The 20,015-nt window shown below is 45.6% G+C and overlaps 1 protein-coding gene across 1 annotated transcript in view; it reads right to left on the reverse strand.

Moving 5' to 3' along the window:
• Positions 1–20,015, reverse strand: part of LOC146802199 (serine/threonine-protein kinase Nek5-like) — a 383,120-nt gene that overhangs the window by 52,943 nt on the left and 310,162 nt on the right. The window contains exon 19 of the mRNA XM_085621788.1: positions 8,507–8,633. Within this exon, the coding sequence (XP_085477914.1) occupies positions 8,507–8,633 (127 nt within the window). The remainder of the gene's footprint in view (positions 1–8,506; positions 8,634–20,015) is intronic.

Genomic DNA, 20,015 nt, shown 5'->3' on the forward strand with positions numbered 1-20,015 from the left:
CCCCACTGCGGCTGGTGCTGAGGCCTCGCTATCATCTACCGGGGGCTAACGCAGTCGTTGTGGCCTGGGGGCACCGCCTACAGCGCGCATCGATATCGGCGATAAAACATCTATGGACTAGGGGTGCGGATACTCCAGGGGACTCTCACACGGTTGAGAACTATCAGCAATCCTCCCCCCTCCCCCTCGATCTTCTAGCACACTATTATCCGAAGGTGGCCTCATCGGACACACTTTGTTGGCCCAACACGTGGAGGTGCACGGAGCTTGCCATAAGCACACCGGGGCAGTTGGAACAGCGGACGCACTACCATGGGCAAATCAGACAAGTCGCAGCTAAAGATCAGCTTCGAGCAGCGTAAGTCGAGGAGATGCGAGGTTACGGCTGAATCTGTGACAGTCAAGCCGGATCACCTCACGGAGGACCCGGTGGGGGATATTTCACAGATTATGGCATCCATGCAGCGGGGTCTGACGGTGATTGATGCCAAAATCGACACTTTGGCCTACAGGATGGACAGAATGGCCGAGAGTGTCGATAAACACGCGGAGCGCCTAGATATGGCATCACATCACATCACAGAAACGGTGGAGGCCCAGTCTGAAACCAACAGCTTCCAGCGACAGGTCAAGAAGATACTGGTGGCACTACAGGAAAGGGCAGAAGATTTGGAAGCACGATCGAGGCGGTGCAATCCCCGCAGCACTGGCCTACCATAATCTACAGCGACAGGCCCTATGGAACTATTTGTTGAAAATCTTCTCAAGTCGCTGTTGGGTGCTGATGTCTTCTCCCCTATGTTCATGGTGGAGAGAGCGCATCGCTCACTGGGTCCCAGACCTCAGCCCGGCGCTCCCCCTCGGCCCATCATCGCTAAACTGCTTAGTTATAGGGACAGAGACGCTGCATTGCGCAGGGCGAGGGAACTGGGCACCTTGCAATATGAGGGATCCTCCCTGTCCCTCTTCCCGTACTTCACCATCAAAGTGCAGGAAGCCAGGAGGCAATTTGTTCATTTGAAGCGCTAGCTGCGTGATCAGAAAATTGAGTACGCTATGTTGTATCCTGCGCGGTTAAAAGTTCTATTTGATGGAAAACCTCGAATTTTCTTAGATCCGCAATCACTACAAAAAGCTCTCAAATCCTGGGAGACGGCTAGTAAGCGCAGGAAGGAACGTGAAGATAATGCTGGAGGCGAGGCCTCGCCGAACAATCTTGATGAGAATGACTGTGTGGGGTTTAATGGACGATGGGCATGTTGATTCTGCATTTATGATTTGCTCACCGCTGATCAATATGGGCTACCCTGTTACCCCAGTTCTATAGAGGAGACTTTATGACTAATGATGGTTATTTTACAATTGCAGTGCCCTCGTTTAAGTAGGAAAGCCTGGATTGAGGGATAATAGCAGAATGGTAACTTGATTTGGGTCTCCTCAGAGTTATTTACCTTCTAAGTGAAGCTTTTCTGTATGTTTTATGGTGGTGTGGTGGAGGCGATAGTAGTTTGAGATGGCTGGCTAACATCCTCCCCAAAGCGTTACCCGCTGTTGTTACTGCGGTATTGGGGTTTGCTGTATGTGGATTTTTATGGTATGATGTTCATATGTCTTTTTTTCAATGGGGTGGGTCATTATTCGTTCATACACAGTTGGGGTATGCATGGCATGGGTGTGGGGTGGTACTGTGGGGACTAATTTCTTCTTTATATGACAACTTTCTTTCGCAGGTCACATGTTGTTGTTTTCACTACTGGAGGGAGGTGGGTGTTAGGCCATTGGGGGGTGGGTACGGCGCAGACACTGGCTCACTCTATACACTGCTTCCAAAACAGTATGACTCATAGGAAGCGATTGAGTCTCCTGACATGGAATGTCAGCGGTCTTAACGACCACAAATGTGCGCAAAATACTGGCCTATTTGAAAAGGAAAGAGGTTGACATAGCTTTATTGCAAGAGACGCACCTGCACCCGAGCTGCAAACTGTTGACGGATAGCCGTCTGCTGGTTGCTTTCCATGCTGCTGGCTTTACATCCCACGCTAGGGGTGTCCTGACTTCGGTTAAAACTAAGGTGAAGCTCAACATAGACTGCTACAAGATGGACCCTTCTGGTCGATATGTCATAACACGCTGCTATAAGACTACGGATCTGCTTGTAGTAAACTCCTAATTATGATGATCTGCAGTTTTTCCAATCCCTCTTTCAGGCTATCAAGACCCATTCTCCTCTGCTGGTGGTATGGGGTGGGGACTTCAATTGTGTTCTAGACCCGATGCTTGATCGCTCTAAGCGACCGATGAGAACCCCTTCGGCGGCTGCCTGAGTTGTTGTTGATATCTCTGTACAACTGCAGGTGGTTGACGTGTGGAGAGCTCCTCCAGTGTGAAGGGGGGTTTTACACATTATTCGGCGCAGCATGACATACACACACGCATAGACTACTGGTTCATTTTCCAAGCATTGATGCCCAGGGTACAGGAATGCACAGTGCTAACTCTGACGTTTTCCGATCATTCACCTATACTATTGTCTCTTTCGATCCCCCCATGAGGACCCCCTTCCTTCTTATGGCAGTTCCCGCCTTATTCCCAGCTAGACTCGGTATTCAAATCGGAACTGAATGAAGCAATATCGGAGTACTTTGCGATTAATGTTGGCATGGTAGAATCTTTCGCCACGATTTGGGAATCATTCAAGGCCTACATTAGGGGCATTGCTATCAGTAAACACGCGGGAGTCCTTCGCCCCATCAGAGATAGGCTAGCATTATTAGAAGCCCGGATAGCTACCTTGGAGGTGGAGATGGCACAGGGTCCACCTCCCAATTGCTGGAGCTCCTACAATCCACGATAGATTAATTCGACTCAGAAGCAGACAGCGAACTCAAGCATATAGGCAGATATGCCACAGCTAGATTTTATGGCGAGGCAGACCGGCCAGGCTCTGTTCTTGCGGCGATGGCTAGGCGTAGGTTTGAGTCCAGTGGCGTGACCAGTTTGTCGGACGCAGAGGGCTCAATTTGGACAGATCCGACAGATATCGCACAACAGTTCCAGAATTACTATCAAGAGTTATATAGCTCTAAAGTTTCTCCTAGCGATGCGGATATATTGCAATATCTGGAGAACATTGAACTACCCTGGTTGCACAACTGGCACCAGGAGTTTTTGATGCGCCCTATAGAACTCGCAGAAATACGTTTAGCGCTGAATTCCATGAGGGAAGGCAGTGCTCCTGGACAAGATGGGCTCATGGTGGCATTTTACAAAGCCTTTAGCAAGCTATTGATTCCTCATTTGGCCACCTTGTTTCAGGAGATGGGGGCGGACGGAATCATACGCCAACCATGCGGGAGGCCCTGACTGTCACTTTATTGAAAGCGGACAAGGACCCCCAAAAATGCTCCTCTTATCGCCCACTGTTCCTACTTAACGTAGACACAAAAATCTTTGACGAAATTCTAGCTAAACGGCTATCCCCACTTCTGCCTCAGTTGATAGGCCCTGAACAGGCTGGGTTTATTCCAGGTCGCACGCTCTTGCATAACCTCCTAACGGTGTTTGGGCCCCTCCAACATATACGACCGGAGGTCCAGGTTGCAGCCGTCTTCTTAGACGTTGAGAAGGCCTTTGGTTCCATTGAATGGTCTTCTCTACGCTGTGCCGCGTCGCATAGGAGTCAGCGATGTTTTCTTGCAGTTGGTAACGGTACTCTATAATTCTCCGGTTGCTGGGGTCCGTGCTGGCGATGTGGAGTCTGATCCCATTCTGATTTTGCGGGGCACTCAACAGGGATGCTCTCTGTCCCCGTTATTATATGCTTTAGCTGGTGATCCCTTGTTGAGAGCGCTGCGGGAATACCAGGGCCATAGGGGTCTTCGCTTTCCTGACTATAATTTAATAGTATCTGCCTATGCGGACGATATGCTATTGTATATTAGAAACCCAGAACTTCATCTACCCCCTGTTGTGCGTGAGGTACTGCGCTTTGTTGGTCTATCGGGATTGAAAATTAATTGGGAAAAATCCTTAATTTTCCTGCTGACGCCCAGCACGTCTCCCACACAGCTGGATTTCCCTCTACAGTGGACTTCTGACCCGGTTCGGTACCAGGCATTCAGGTCCATTCGGATGCGGATCTAGTGATCCGTGCTCTTTACCGAAGAGCAATGGCCAAGTTGAGTGATAATGTTGATCGCTGGATTCGTCTACCACTCTCACTGGTGGGGAGGGTCTCATTGATGAAGATGGTAGTGGTGCCCCGTTTTCTCTTTCTTTTCGTAAATATTCCTATAGTAGTTCCTCGCCATATGTTTAAGGAGTTACGCATGCTGATGTCCAAGCTTGCCTGGGCGGGTAAAACGCCTCGGGTCACGCTAATCACTCCTATGTTATCATGTACCGCGGGAGGCTTGGGCACACCAGATCTAGAACTTTATTACCGGGTTGCGCAGGCTTCGCACGCTCATCGTTGGATTCACGGCCCACAGGCACTTCCTCACCTCCACATTGAAAAAGTAGCTGCCGCACCAAAACCATTACCTTGGTTCTTGACTAAAGCGCCGATTAGACGCTGCGGGGTTATTGATTCGGTGAACTCTGTGTGCATGCTTTGCACGTTCTTCTAGGGATGTTTGCTGGAGCACAATTGTACTCACCTCGCATGCGAATCGAGTGGTGTCATTGGTATGCTCTTAGCTCAGAGCGGGGCACGCTTCGAGCGTTGCAGAGTTTGGGTTTGTTTGAGATGGATGATCTCTTTAAAGACGGTATATTGGTATCCTGGAATGAAGTAGTGGCTGATAGGGTGATACCCTCTGCATTAACGCAATTTCAATTCTTTCGAACTAAACACGCTATCCGGGCAGTACTGGGAGATGAGCTAGCCGAGCCCATGGAGATCCCTCCACTGTCCATCTTACTCCGTTCACAATCTACTATTAAATTAGTCTCTAAACTATACGCTATACCATGTCCCTACTTTTGGCTAAGCGTAGACTGGCTAAGAGGTGGATGCAGGGGCCTACAGTAACTGAGTGGGAAAGAGATATGGTGCATTGCAACACACAAACTGACATTTACAATGAACTGCTTCCACCATCTACCCGACCATTCAGCTATTGGGGTCTATTTGCACAATACCAAGTATCACACCAGGCAGAAACTGCGGAACAGGACCAATAAGATTTGCATGTTGCACGTATTTACATTTCAATTATTACAGAAGGGTTGACATTTTTTTTACATGAATAGATGCCTGCTTGTTTGTGCAGTTGCTATGACTCAGCCTGCAGTGAGATGTTTTACTGTCTCTAGTGGATTATACCCCACTGTGCCCATTACCTCCTTATAATCTTATAATCTGATGCTAAAATGCTCATAACATATGTGATCTGCGCTTTTGTTTGCTTTTTGGTCTGTGAAATTTGTTTCCATTTGTTTCATTTTGTATTGTCTGTAAATTTCATAAATAAAACAATTACATTTAAGCCAACATGTCTTTGAGTCTTTCTTTTAATTATTTTTAGCCCACAATATGCAATCATATAAACAACTACAAGAGGGCCTTCTACTCGAGCTGAAGAGCACCGAGAACAGAGTCCCAGCTCAAAGTGCTTTGAAATAATACTGTAAATACTCCAGGGTCATGGATTTATTGACCCAGGAGTCTTACTTTTTTTTAAAACAGGAAATAATAGATATATAATATAGTGAGCCCTATATTAAGGGAGGCAAAATCAGATTTGTGTCCACATGGCGAGACCAGGCTATACTGTTTAAAGTTACTGGAAAGTGTAATACAGTATAACAGATTAAAGTATCCATGGGCTAGGGAAACATACATGCCTAAAATACTCTAAATTAGTGCAGCTGTCTTCTACAAACATGGCCCCGCAGAAACAGAATACTATAAGACAGCAGAATGCAGCTACCTATAATCACTATAAAGTCTCGAGATCTGGACAAGCTAGTTGGATAGCAATTACTATGCAAAACTCTAGACTGAAATAAACATATTAGGGATGTGAGCAGAAGGAGTTTATTTAGTGTTTAGGTCATGTAATGTGGGTGTAAGCATATTTATGGTGCATGGCTCTAAAAGACTGCAAATCAGTCCGGAGGCGTGTAATCTTGCTGCTTTCAACTGCAGTACTGTCAGGTCACATCATTCTCGCGAACACTGACAGGCTGTGCAGCGTGAGTCGGACGAGAAGTGAGTTACCCTTGTGATTCGGAAACTCAATTTCCCAGCATGCCTCGGGCTCCTGATGTAGCACGCTGCATTGTGTGTGCCGTCAGGAAACCCGGATATAGCCGGAAAGACATTTTACTGGGCTGCCGATTATTCAATACTACTGGCAAGAGGATTCTTCTTCGGAAGTCACAGTCTGTTAGGGGTGCTGGTAGCACCAACTCTTTGATTCAATAAGGATGTTCCATCTTCAACCAGACCTCCCTTTGTTTGCCATACTTTTGTGCCTAACCTAGCTCTCCTCCCCCGTTGGCGAGACCAGCTGTATGGAGGACTCCTGCGGGGGAGAAGTTATCGGGCACAAGGCATGAGAAGCTGAAGCTTCTTTTTTTTAAAATTTCAATAAGATTTGTATTGAGATTTTTGTCATATAAAAAACAAAACAGAAACACACAAAACTAAACAATCAGTCATACAGAAACATACAACATGCACAAAGTCTGTGAATTCTACAATCTACGGTATCTTCCGCTTCCCTCTGTTTGTTTATAGTTTGCCCTTCCCCTCTATTCTAGTAAGGGGTTACTGGTGTGAAGGAGAGAGAAACGGGCCTGAGCTGCGGTAAGTGTATAGGAGCATAGAGGGAGAGAGAGAACTTGCTCGCTTTTGTTCGAAACCCAAACACTTTAAGACTCAACGTGAAAGCACAAACTTACTGGGAGTCACAGCGAGGTAGCACTCTAAGCGAAAAGGAAAGTCAAATACTATGGTCCTCCCCCACACACAGTAAAGTAACCACGGTACTAGCTCAGAAGCTGAAGCTTCTAAACAATCCCTCTCTCCCATAGAAGAGAGTGTGGATGTGTTTATTCATCTCCTCCGTTGGCGACTCATGCGGAGGAGATTTACTGTTCTGTAAATTACTGCTCCACTTTACCTCCTCCGTTGGTGAGACCGATACTATTGGTTCATGCGGAGGGAGGTGGTTATCAAAATGTCAGGAATTAATATAAAAACGTTCCTGGATATAAAGGGAGTGAAGGAACTCTCATTATACTGCTGCATTAGTGATATTGGTAGTCACAAGGATGGGAGTCTAGGAATACTGTCTTAAATGGATATTTGAAAAGGGGCTCATTATTGGATGTGTTGGTAGTTACCGCCTCGGAGCCTATTCATCCTGATCTGTTCATGGTACTCTACTGTTTTGTTTCTCATGGAGCTACACTAAGAACAGATTTATTAAGCAGTGGCAATTCTTTTGTTCATTTAACAAGGGGGTCAGTAGTGGGTGATTGGAAGCCTGATGCTCCTGTCCTTTGTGGTTCATCCCGACCCGTTAATGAGGGTAGGGGTGTCGGTCAAAGTGTTTCATATTATCTCTTTAGTATACAGGCCTTTTCCACGGAAGGAGGTGTTTGTTTATAATCTCGATTTTGTTCCCCCCCTTTGCAGCATCCGTATTGGAAACTTGAATACACCCTCTCACCTCCCCTGTTACTGGGTTGATTATTTTCTTTTACAGGTAGTTAAAATGTGTCTCTAACCTCACTTGCTGGTTTTGATAGTTACTGTCATGAATACAAGAATATTACAAGTCTCTCTCCCTCCATTCACAGATCTCCCTCCCTGCAGTTCCCAACCTTTCCTTTCCCCGCTTGACCATCCCAAATGTCTGCGCTATTACAATAATCCAGACTTGGGGCTGTTGAGAGGTGGACCCCTCTGAGCAGCGGCACAACCCTGAGGATATGCCTTTAACAGGACAAGTATCTTGATGTGTAGCTGAAAAGGAATAGAAGCACAGTTTGCAGAAGGAGTAAGTGTGCATGTAGGCTTCCTTCACACATTTTCCTCAAGGCGTTGGGAAAGGGTACTTGGGGATTGCAGAGGAAATCTCTCCATAATAACGAGTACTTGTGAATGGTGCTTCATATGGACATTGGCCAAAAATATCATTTACACATCAAAAGAAGGGAATGTATGCTATGAAATGAGATTACACAAGGAATATTGCCATCAATAGGTGGAAAAGGTATATGTGTAACTGTCTGAATTTTAATAAGCTTAATACATGTAACATACATCCAACCACCTCCATGACACAGTAACATTAACTTTAATTGGAATGATTCAAGAGAACTTGTGTGCATGCTGATTAGTTAAATTATATTTCACCATTAATGTGATACTGGCGGATCCAGGTTCCATTTGGTGCCATATCATCTTAACATTGGTTTACACAGTCTGACAGTAGGAATTAACGTAACAGGGTTATTATAAATAAGTGCATTTCTGGTATGTAACTACCTGTGTCATGGCAACCAATTTCCATTAAAGCTTTGTCTCTGAGATCTTCACACACTTTCCCCCAGTTTGTTTCCTGAAATTTCTGGCCATGATCAAATGTCAAGGTCTGATTAAACAACTCCACTTCCTACAGAAAGGGATAAAATATATAGGGGTTTTGTTAAAGGAGGTTCAATAGTTCGGGAAACCCAGCAAGACAAAGAAAAATACTTTTAATAGTATTTACAAATCCCCATGCTTTACATTCCTGCTTGCTTTCGCCACCCTACTTATGTCAGGAAGAAAGCCGAGACTAAAACATTAACATGGTTTTCCTTTTCAGCCTTAGAATCATTTGACCATAAAGTGATCTCACACAATGATTACAACTGCTGTCCCTAATTTGCTCTTTTACTAATTATTTTATGTGCTGTAGAGAGTTGGATTTAGAGATTTTTTAAAGCAAATATGGTGGTTCTGGTGGCAACCAGTTAGAAAGGGGGACTGTGGTTGCACAATTATACATAAGTGTAATATCCATTCTATTAGCATAGTGCACTGACCTCTTCCATCTTGAAGAAGTACTGCAGCAATGCTACCACATTTGATGCTGGATATTGAGTCAAATGTGATTGGTATATTTAATGGAAATGGTTTTAAAATGCTGCTATAATGAATCACTGAAAAGCAATGGTGTTACAATCAATTAAGTAGTGTTTGATGCTTATATAAGTTTTATCCCAAGATGAAGGTTTGCATGTCTCTATGATTTGGATCGGTTTGTTAAAGACTATAGTTGCTGCTTAATCTCTTTTAGCAGATGCTCATGTACGCTCAATGACTGGTTATGTCACTGCAAAATACCAGCCCAACCCTCTGAAAATGGAAACAACTTTTACCAGCCTCCTATTGGCACTCGCCTTCCAATGACATGTTGTACAGCAATCGAAAACAGTGGACTTGGCCCCTTGCCCGTTTCCTGTAAAAATGCAAGGCCTGTCTGAAACCCAGCTTGTCCAATGTCCTAATTCCACTGGCGGTATGGACAATTGGAAATAACATATGAAGTGGACAGTTTATTTCTTGTGATAGTAGGAGGTGTCTGTAAACAAAACATAGCTTTGTATGAAGTTATTACCAAACCGTGTGACAGTGTACATTATTAATTTGGGTGAAACGTCCCAAACAATTGGTGGTCTAGTATCTAGCTAGGTCAAAACACAGTTCCAATCAGAAAACCTGGGGTCAGCAGTGGCACAAGCAGTAGGCTTTTCCCCCCAGATGAATGTGCGGTAAGCACCAAAACAATATTAAAATCAAGAAATAACCAGAATTCAGAAACCAATTCTTGGAAAAGAGACATATCTAATAAACATGACACATCAGCGATGTATTGCAATGGAGCAGGAATTTTGTAGGCCTCTGTCCTCCTTCAGGAAGACAGTAAGCAGGGATCTTCTTCTTGTCCCTCTTGTCTCCTCAAAGTCTAGTTTTCGTTTGAGGAGTTGGTGTTAGTAAGACATTTTTAAGAGGTTATCAGCCAGAGACTTGTGATAACTTGTACTCCAAAATTAAAGAAACTGCCTGCAGTGAAACAGCCATCTGTTGCACTACTTCCTTTTGCTTTACTGAAAACAATCCCAGAAACAACTTATTTGGGGTGTCTTCCAAAGTGGCAGGACCCTTGTCTCTCAACAGGGACTGTTTTAGGGAAATTAGGAATCATTCATGTAACTGATGTCACTGTTGGTTAAGCCTTATAGGTAGAGCTGAGTCTCTTTTTCCTATTGGTGTTTCTATGTAAAGGTTGAAGATGACAAGTTACAGAATGGGATCTTGAGACACACTGCAAGTCCCTGAATGTATTCTGCTCTGGAGACATTGATCTGGATGTGCTTAAGACTGTAGAGCAGGAAAATGTGAACCATTTCATGATAGTGTCATGGAAGCCAATTTTTAGGTCTTGCCTGAGCCAGCGCATGCGCTTGTCTGGCGAGGCATTTAGTGAGTGGGGGTTTTAGAAATGCGACCACAAGCTTTTGCTTGTGGCCTAAGGCTTGCTGTTACGCACGCGTGCACGCGCGCAGCTGCCATCTGGCTTCCTATCTCTTCCTCATTAAGCGCATCGCTCAAGTGCATCGCGGGCACCCTTAAATGCGGGTTTTTATTGCCTTTGTTTATGTGACGGAGATACATTGCATTTGGCAGAACATTTCTGGGGCCGTACTGCATGAAATACACCAGGTGGCGCTACCATAGGTGAGGAGCTTGAAGGTGATCATCTTGTTGACGGGGAGCCAGTGCAGGTCTCTCAGGTGGAGTGTGATGTGGCTGCAGCGAGGGATGTCGAGGATCAGGCGTGCAGAGGCGTTTTGGATGCGTTGAAGTTGTTTCAGGAGTTTGGCCGAGGCTCCTGCGTAGAGGGCGTTTCCGTAGTCCAACCTGCTGCTGATGAGGGCCTGGGTGACCGTTCTTCTTCTTTCGGTGGGGGTCCACCTGTAGATCCTGCAGAGGGTGTTGAAGCAGGAGGACGAGACGGCGTTGACCTGCTTTGTCATGGAGAGAGTAGAGTCGAGGATGAATCCTAGATTGCGTGCGTGGTCGGTGGGTGTTGGAGCTGTTCCCAGTGTGGTCGGCCACCAGGAGTCGTCCCAGGCCGAGGGGGTGGATCCGAGGATGAGGACTTCCGTCTTCTCTGAGTTCAGTCGGCTGTTCTTCATCCACTCGGCGACGGCTTTCATTCCTTCATGGAGGTTGGTTTTGATTGTGAGGGGGTCCTTGGGGAGGGAGAGGATCAGCTGGGTGTCGTTGGTTTAGGAGATGATGTTGAGGTCGTGCAGTCGGGCGACGTGGGCGAGCGGTGCTATGTAGATGTTGAACATTGTCAGGCTGAGGAATGAGCCCTGGGGTACGCCGCAGATGATCTTGATGGCTTTGGAGAGGAAAGGGGGGAGGCGGATGCTCTGGGTTCTGCCGGAGAGGAAGGAGGTGGTCCAGTCCAGAGCCTTGTCTCGGATCCCAGCGTCGTGGAGACGTGTGCGTAGGGTGCAGTGGCAGACGGTGTCGAAGGCCGCTGACAGGTCCAGGAGGATAAGGGCCGTGGTTTCTCTGTTGTCCAGCAGGGCCCTGATGTCATTGGTGGCGGCGATGAGGGCAGTTTCGGTGCTGTGGTTGCTGCGGAACCCAGACTGGGACGGGTCCAGGATGCTGTTCTCCTCGAGGTAGCGGGTCAGTTGTCTGTTGACGGTCTTCTCGATGATCTTCGCCGGGAACGGGAGCAGGGAGATGGGCCGGAAGTTCTTGAGGTCCTTGGGGTCAGCCTTGCATTTTTTGAGTAAGGCGTTGATCTCGGCGTGCTTCCAGCTCTCTGGGAAGGTCGCTGTCTCGAAGGAGATGTTGATGGCTTCCCGGAAGTGGGGTGCGATGGTGGCGCTGGCTTTGTTGAAGATGTGGTGGGGGCATGGGTCTGACGGAGATCCGGAGTGGATGATGTTCATGATTTTGATGGTGTCGTTGTCGTTTATGTTGGTCCAGGAGAGCATGGGGGTCGGTGCGGATGGTGGCCATGGGGACGGAGGTCTCACTGGTTGTTGGGACGGTCATGGTGTTGAAGCTGTTGTGGATGTCTGCGATCTTGCAATGGAAGAAGGTGGCAAGGGAGTCGCCCAGGTCCTGCGAAGGTGGGATGTCGTTGGTGTTGGAGCTGGGGTTTGAGAGTTCCTTCAAGATGTTGAAGAGCTCTGTGCTGTTGTGTGCGTTGTTGTCTAGGCGGTCTTTGAAGGAGGCACTTTTGGCGGATCTGATGAGGTGATGGTGTCTGCGGGTGGCGTTCTTGTGGGCTGCGTAGCTGTCTGGTGTCTGTTCACGGTGCCATTTCTTCTTTAGCTTTCGGCAGGTTTGCTTGGAGGCCTGGAGGTCTTCAGTGAACCAGCTGGCTTTCTTGCTGGTGTGTCTGTTGGAGGGTTTCTTGATCGGGGCGAGGGTGTTGGCGCAGTCGTCGATCCATTGTCTGAGGTTGCGGGCGGCGGAGTCAGTGTCGGTTGGGTCGGTGGGTGGGCTCCGGGCGAGGGTGGTGGTCTTCGGTGACTTTGCTCCAGCAGCGGCAGGGGATCTGTTGGGTGTAGTGGTGCATGGTGGGTTTCCAGAAGGTGAAGTGGATGCAGCGATGGTTGGTCCAGTAGATTTCAGTGGTGTGGTTGGAGGAAACGTGGGAGCTTGCGGAGAAGATTGGGTCAAGCGTGTGGCCTGCGGAGTGGGTGGACGTTGTGACGAGATGTCTGAGTCCGAGGTTGGCGAGGTCGTCAATCAGGGTGGTGGAGTTGCGGTCGTTGTTGTTCTCGAGGTGGAAGTTCAGGTCCCCGAGAAGGATGTAGTCTGTGAAGGCGAGAGCGTGTGTACTGACGAAGTCGGCGATGGAGTCGCTGAACTGTGGTCGGGGTCCAGGGGGTCTGTAGACGAGGGTTCCTCTGAGGGTGGTGTTGGGATCGGTTTGGATCTGGAAGTGCATGTGTTCGGCGGTGCTGAGGGTGTAGTCTGTGCTGGTCGAGATTCTGTTCCTGTGGACAATGGCGATTCCTCCTTCTACTCCGTTGGTGCAGTCCCTGCGGGTGATCTTGTAGCCGTCCGGGATGGCTATGGCGATGTCGGGAGCCGAGGAGGGGTTCAGCCAGGTCTCTGTCAGGAAAGCGACGTCTTGGAGGTTGAGTCGAGTAGGTCCCACGGCGTGTTTGCGGGCGGAGCGGGTGTTGAGAAGGATGCATCTGAGATGGTTGCGTTCCTTCACGGTGGGTGGCTTGGCGGATCGAATGCTGGTGAAGCTGCAATTCCGGCAGGTGAAGGGTCCTTGGGTGCGCTTAGGGGCCAGGAAGCAGGTGTGTGGTCGTCCGGTGTTGAGTGCGTGGAGGGTGCTGGCATCGTAGCGGTGTTGGGCATCGTGGCATTCGCAGGGGCCAGGGGTTCTGGCGCTGGGCGCGGTCCAGGCGTGGACGGGCACAGACGGGCTTGCCTTAGGCGCGCCTTCGGCCGGCATAAGAAGGGGTGGTGGGAGGGAGGAGGCAGCTGGGAGAGGACGAATGGGCGAGCGGGGGGCGGGGACGCACCAGTGGGAAAACGGGGGCAGGAACGGCGAAGGAACAGAAGGCAAAAGGGCACAGCAAAAACGGGGGGAACAAGGAGGAAGTAGCACTAAACAATAAGGCAATACAAATACGAAGGGGACAGAGGCAAAGATCACAGAGAGAAATGGGGGAACAAGGAGGAAGAAGCACTTAACAATAAGGCAATACAGTTACGAGGGGAACAGAAGGCAAAAGGGCAAGGTGCACACAGTGACAAACAAGGAGGAAGAAACAGCATACAAAATAAGGCAATACAATTACAGAAAACAATAAGAATCACTACAAATATAGTGAGACAAACCTACCTACGGCCTACCACTGGCCACCAGGGATGAGGCGCCGGTGGCAGCCTGCGGGTGGAGGAGGGCCTCGAACTCTCCTCAGCAGCGGCAGCTGGGGCTGAAGGTTAGGACACACAGGCAGTGCTGTGTGGCGTGGGGAGCGACCTGCCTAAGAAGGGTCAAAGGTCGCTGAGTGACAAGACAACAGTGATGGACACTCAACTCTGGGCACTTCAGGGCTTAAAACTGATGCACTCAGGTCTGGGACTATTAGTAACAGTCCCCCTTGTCAAGAGGGGGAGGGCCTTGAGGCACTTTGCCAGGCTGAAGAGGTCACACCCAATGGGCTGTGACATCTTCTTCCCGGCAACATTCAGCTCTGGCCGCCGGATGCCTGCCCATCTAGTACATGTCTAACACCTGGTTGCCTGACCTGAAAATAAAGAGTTTCTGTCAGGCTGACATTTGTTCAGCCTGACAAACACTTTTTATGTGGCCCAAAAGGTGGGGGCATGCCAAGCTACCCCTATGGACGAGCTTCTTTTGCTTGATTGTAACCATTTTCAAGCCTCTACAATTAATGCAAAATCAAAGATCTAGATCTTCCTTGGGTAGAAAAAACAAAGGTGTCCCAGTACGCAATGAAGATGAAACTATCAACTTGTTTTGCAATTTCCGTTGTAGATAAACCTTCAAAGTCTTCTTTCATGGCACTCAGGCAAACCACATGTTGGCACTATATGCATGACCCTGTACTGACTCGGGGGGGGGGGGGAGGAAGAATGGGAGGGATGAGGGGATTGAACACAAATTTAAAATGTTGATGATTTAAGAACAGTATTACAAACATGCTGTTCGTATGTAATTTTTCTAAGTGCTTGGTAAAAAACGTTGTTTAAGTCTGTTTACAAAAAAAAAAAACCTTCAAAGTCTTCTTTACCCTTTTAGTCAGAGAATAAATCCATCCAAAAGAAACAAATGTGCCAGATTCAAATTGTATTATGCAATCATACTACCTATGAAGGGGAAGTTGTCAGGATTTACTCCAGAACAGATCTCTGGTGAGTTGCAGATCCATAGGAGGGTCTAGAACCAAACGGCATCTTGGCACTTGTGGCGCCCCAACGAGCTAAAAATTGGGAAATCATGACTAAAAGTTGCTTTCCTGCCCTTTCCAAAATGGCAGAAGTTCCTAGTGTGGGGAATAGAGGTCTGACCAAGACGTCCAGGTTTCCCTTCCGAGTCAGGATAGGCAGAGAAGCATTTAAGGACTACATTCTTAATCAGTATTCACCAGGCAAATGTGCGTGTTAATGGATTTATTTGCTCGACATTCAAATTCACACCCGGCTCCCCTCCAATTTGCCCCATTATTATTTTCTTGCATGTCTGCAGGTTGCTTCCCGAGGCACGCATCCTTGTGCTGTTGCTACTTATCTTTTGTTCATCTCCAGCTCCTGTTTTAGTCCTGAAGTCTCCAGATTAAGCTTGTTGCTAACGCTGTCCCAAGAATTCCAGGTGATGAGTGCACATTAATGATTGTATGTTTTTGAATTGCTAACTTTCTGGGTATATTGTATGCTCAAACCCTGAATGCATCTACCTTTTGTTCACAGGTGGAGAAAGGGGCTTCATCCAAACAAGCACCTCAGTGTTGCTTCCTTACCTTTCTCACATCCCCTGTTCCCCCAGGGCCTGATTCTAAGTACTTACATTTTTAAATAAGTAAATGATGCGAACTGAACAAAGTAAATGGTGGAAAGCCAAATCCCTCCAACATTATTTAGACGTTGGTAGAGTGCCACGAGGGCTTAGAAATTTTAATAGCCCCCAGTTACGAGACACCCAATAGGGAAATGATGAAAGAATGGGCGGAGGCCAATCTTGACTCATCTCGAAGGTTGCTTATAATTTTGGTGAACTATGCCGAAAAAGACCGAGTAAGACTTTCAGAGCAAATTGAAGCACTCAACGTTAAATTGAACAATGTGGTGCAGGCAGAGGAATTGGAAAAATTAAAAGTCGAAATGAATAAAGATTGAAAAAAGAGGAGGATAGAATCCGTGAAAGAAAGGCTTACAAATTTCATCGGAATCGCTTTCGCTAAAAAAATACGACTCACTAAAAGCTTAAAAATTTGGGCCAGCACAAGCAAACAAACAAGTTCGCACTGATGATAGATAGCTCAACATCAAACTCAGAATTCCGCTCAGCTGTGGAAAGCGAGTCGGAAGCCGAGACTCGCAAACAGGTATCAAAACAAATACCAGCAAAAATCTCCCTAGTTGATGAGGTAGATTTTTTATGCCTAGAACGCATCACATGCAACCACTACGCCTGAGGAAACAGTCCAACAGACAGCCAAGAACAAAACCACAAAACGCCGGGAAAGGCGGAGGGCCAACAGACGAACAAACAAACAAAAAACAGCAAAAACGAAAACCGAAAAGGAACTGGAGGAGATAAGTGGGGATGAACAACCCAGCGATCAGACAGCAATACATCTAACTGATGTTGTCCTAAATAAAGCAGCAAAACAACTGTTTACATTAGGACTGTCGTTCTGTCCAGAGAGCTCTTTCAATTACTCAGCCACCAGAGTTGACTTATATAAAAGCGTTCGAAAATTAAAAAAATACTTCATGTTACAAAACAGTTCAAAAATCGGCATATCAGACAAGCAAGATCATCATTTCAGTGACAAAATTATACAATTCAATTTGAGTGCTGCGGATTTAGAAGTTTTACAGGATATGCATGATTTAATAAGTGAGAACACAGCTACCAGCCCCAACATTGAGGATTCAGAACAAGCAAACATTAGGGGCAAACATGTGACCAAAATGACACCTTTCAAGCCCCCTTCTACATTCAATCCCATAATGTTTAAAGACACAATCAACATATTCCATGACCAAGTAATTACTGGCATTAAGAACCTCAATTGCAAAATACAAAGCACAGACAAATCCAAGATAAACAAAAGAGAACTGCAAAACCACCAATTGATGTCCAAATTTAGAACTAACAATGAAATAGTCATCCGTGGTGCCGATAAAGGTGGCAATCTAGTGCTATGGAAAAAGTAGACTATATTAACAAAGCAATGAGTCAATTAAAAGACACAGAAAACTACTGCCGAAGTGACCAATTGGCATTAAGAACAGTATATAATGAATACAAAATGAAATTGGTTGCTTGGAAGAATGCTGGACTATTATCGTTGGATGAATACAAATATCTGAAAAATGACAATCCGGTAACACAATTTTGTATTTTATACCCAAAATACATAAGGACCCCCGACAACCTCCAGGGAGGCCTATTATTTCGGACCGGAATGGTTTATTAGAAAAAATTCCAGCTATATTGATTATTTTCTTCAAGATCGCGTCCAACAATTAGCATCTATATAAAGGACACGGGTGACTTTTTGACTAAAATGTTGAATTTTGACTGGCAAGAGGATTATCTGCTTATTACCCTAGATGTTACATCCCTCTATACATTGATAAAACATCTGGATGGATTGAGGGCACTTCAATATTACCTAGCAAGAAGGGGCATTGATTTCATGAGACATAACAACATGTTGATAGATATGGTTGAATTCTGTTTAAATAATAATATATTCATGTTTCAGAACTCACTGTATCAACAATTTAGGGGTGTGGCAATGGGCGCCAGCTTCTCCCCCAGTTATGCCTGTCTCCATATGGGCTAGCGGGAGGAGCTGCTCCTGTTGAAAGAACACACCATGTGTGTTAAAAACAATGTTAAAGTGTGGTGGAGGTTTATTAATGATCTCTTTCTTGAGTGGCAGGGAACAAAAGCGGAGCCAGAGAGATTTATGGAAGGTTTAAATGTTAACCAGCTTAACTTACACTTCACAGCCTCAATAAGCGCCACTAGCATACATTTCCTGGATGTAGTGGTCTTTATCAAAGAAGGTAGATTATAAACTAAACTCCACAGAAAACCAACTGCTGGAAATGCAGTGCTGCATGCCTGAAGTGCACATCCCCGTCATTTAATTCAAAGCATCCCCTATGGGTAAATGCTCTGCCTAAAGAGAATCTGTAGTTGTAAAGATGATCCAAGGATCGCACAAACTAGATGTAAGATCAGGTTCCTGGAAAGGGGCTATACGAAAAAGTGCATAGACACAGCCATCAGAAAAGCAACCTGTTCCCTAGAGAAACTCTCCTTATGAAACAAACTAATAAGGATGAAGTAAAGGCACGGGACACAGAAGCCGTCAGGTTTATTTTAAAATACAATAAACATGAAAAGGCGGTCTGTAATATCATAAAGAGAAATTGGCCCCCAGTACTAGGCGACCCTACAATAGGACATCTACTCCCGAATAGACCAGCCATAACCTACAGAAGGGTTCCCTCCATGAAGGATACCCTGGTCCAGAATGATCCAATAGACCCACAAAAGAATACATGGCTGGGCCAAAGAAAGGGGTTCTATAAGTGCAAAGTGTGCAAGGCTTGTCAACATGGGGTCTCTAGAACCTCCTATTGCACGCCCTTTAGTGAAAAAGACAAGATCAGCAACAAGGTATTAACCTGCAAATCCAATCATGTGGTTTATGTGCTGGAGTGCCCTTGTGGCCTGAGAAATGTAGGTAGTACCATCCTGCAGGGACATAAAAGGGTACTCCAGCACATAAGGGCAATTAAAAATAGTGACCAGGCATACCCAGTGGCAAGACATTTCAGTGAGGTACATGGGGGCAACCCCAAGGAATTAAAATACTTCCTGATTGACTCCATTCCTCCCAATAAAAGAGGGGAAAACAGGGAAAAAGCCCTCAGACAACTTAAGATGCGATATATTCTGGATTTAGATACCAAGCATCCTGGAGGGCTGAATGCAACGGAAGAATTATATACATGTCTATAAAACCAGCCACGGCATGATTAAAAATCAGAACAAAAACTAAAAGAATGGGAGGTATCAATTGATAAAACGAATATATGAACATCATTGATTTTAAATAAAGAACTAACATTTATGTTTTGAAATACATAGCCGCCAACTAAATCCTACTTTTTTATATACACGGGTTGTGAGGTTTTATAACACATTTGTTTTTATACATTCAGGTATGAGCACTGAGCACTTTTGTAATTCGTTTTTGCACTAGCAGGAGGCATTTAAAGTCGAAAGGTTTACAACGATGAAGTTAGATTATCAGTACTGTATAAGCATTTGCACTTTATTCAGCGAAAAAGTCAACCCCTTTTTTTTCACCAATAATGGTTTTTACACCTGGATGTTTTTTTAGTAAAAGGCAAAACAAAAAGATAGTGAAATTATCTCTTTTTAACATCAATCAAGTTTTATAAAAACATGTTTACGTAAAACACAGCACTGCTAGGTACTTTTATGGTTTTAGAAACAAAGTGATCATGATTTGAACTATTTATATTAATTTGGTATTTTACCGACATGAACTTTAATATGTACATGAATATTCATGTATATGTATTTATTTATATATATATATATATGTGCTGGTCAAATCTATATCTAGAGGTATTGTTGATCTGAACCATGAAAATCTTTCTTTTATGTTCATTGTTGGACCTGACGCTTTTAATGCATATGTCACTTTAAAACAGAAAAAAATGGTTTTAAAAAAATGGTTTAAAAAGAGCCTACCTTCCGTGAGGCATGTCATGTGATCAAGACCCTTCCAGGGTCGAAACGCGTCATGGCAGACATGGTCTTGCTCGCGAGGAATCTGGCGAGGTGAAGATGGAGTACTATATATATATATATATATATATATATATATATATATGTATATATATATATACATACATTCTCTCTCTCTCTCTCTCTCTCTCTCTCTCTTACTGTTCATTCTTCCTGGGTGGTCTCTCAACATATTACCCAAACCTATATGTGTGTTGATGAGAAAAAAATCTATTTCTGGCTTGAGGAAAGGACAAACCATAGAGTGCAGCTCACTGAATGGTTTAAGCTTCTTTGTGGTCTGAAATAAGGAAAATTACCTATGACAGAATACATCAAAATCGGCGACCCCCATGGTAAGAGAATGACACATCAAAACAATAACACTTGACTGGCCAAGAACCGGAAAAGGCCACAATT

The sequence above is a fragment of the Triturus cristatus genome, chromosome 8, assembly GCF_964204655.1.
Source record: "Triturus cristatus chromosome 8, aTriCri1.1, whole genome shotgun sequence".
Lineage (NCBI taxonomy): Eukaryota > Metazoa > Chordata > Amphibia > Caudata > Salamandridae > Triturus > Triturus cristatus.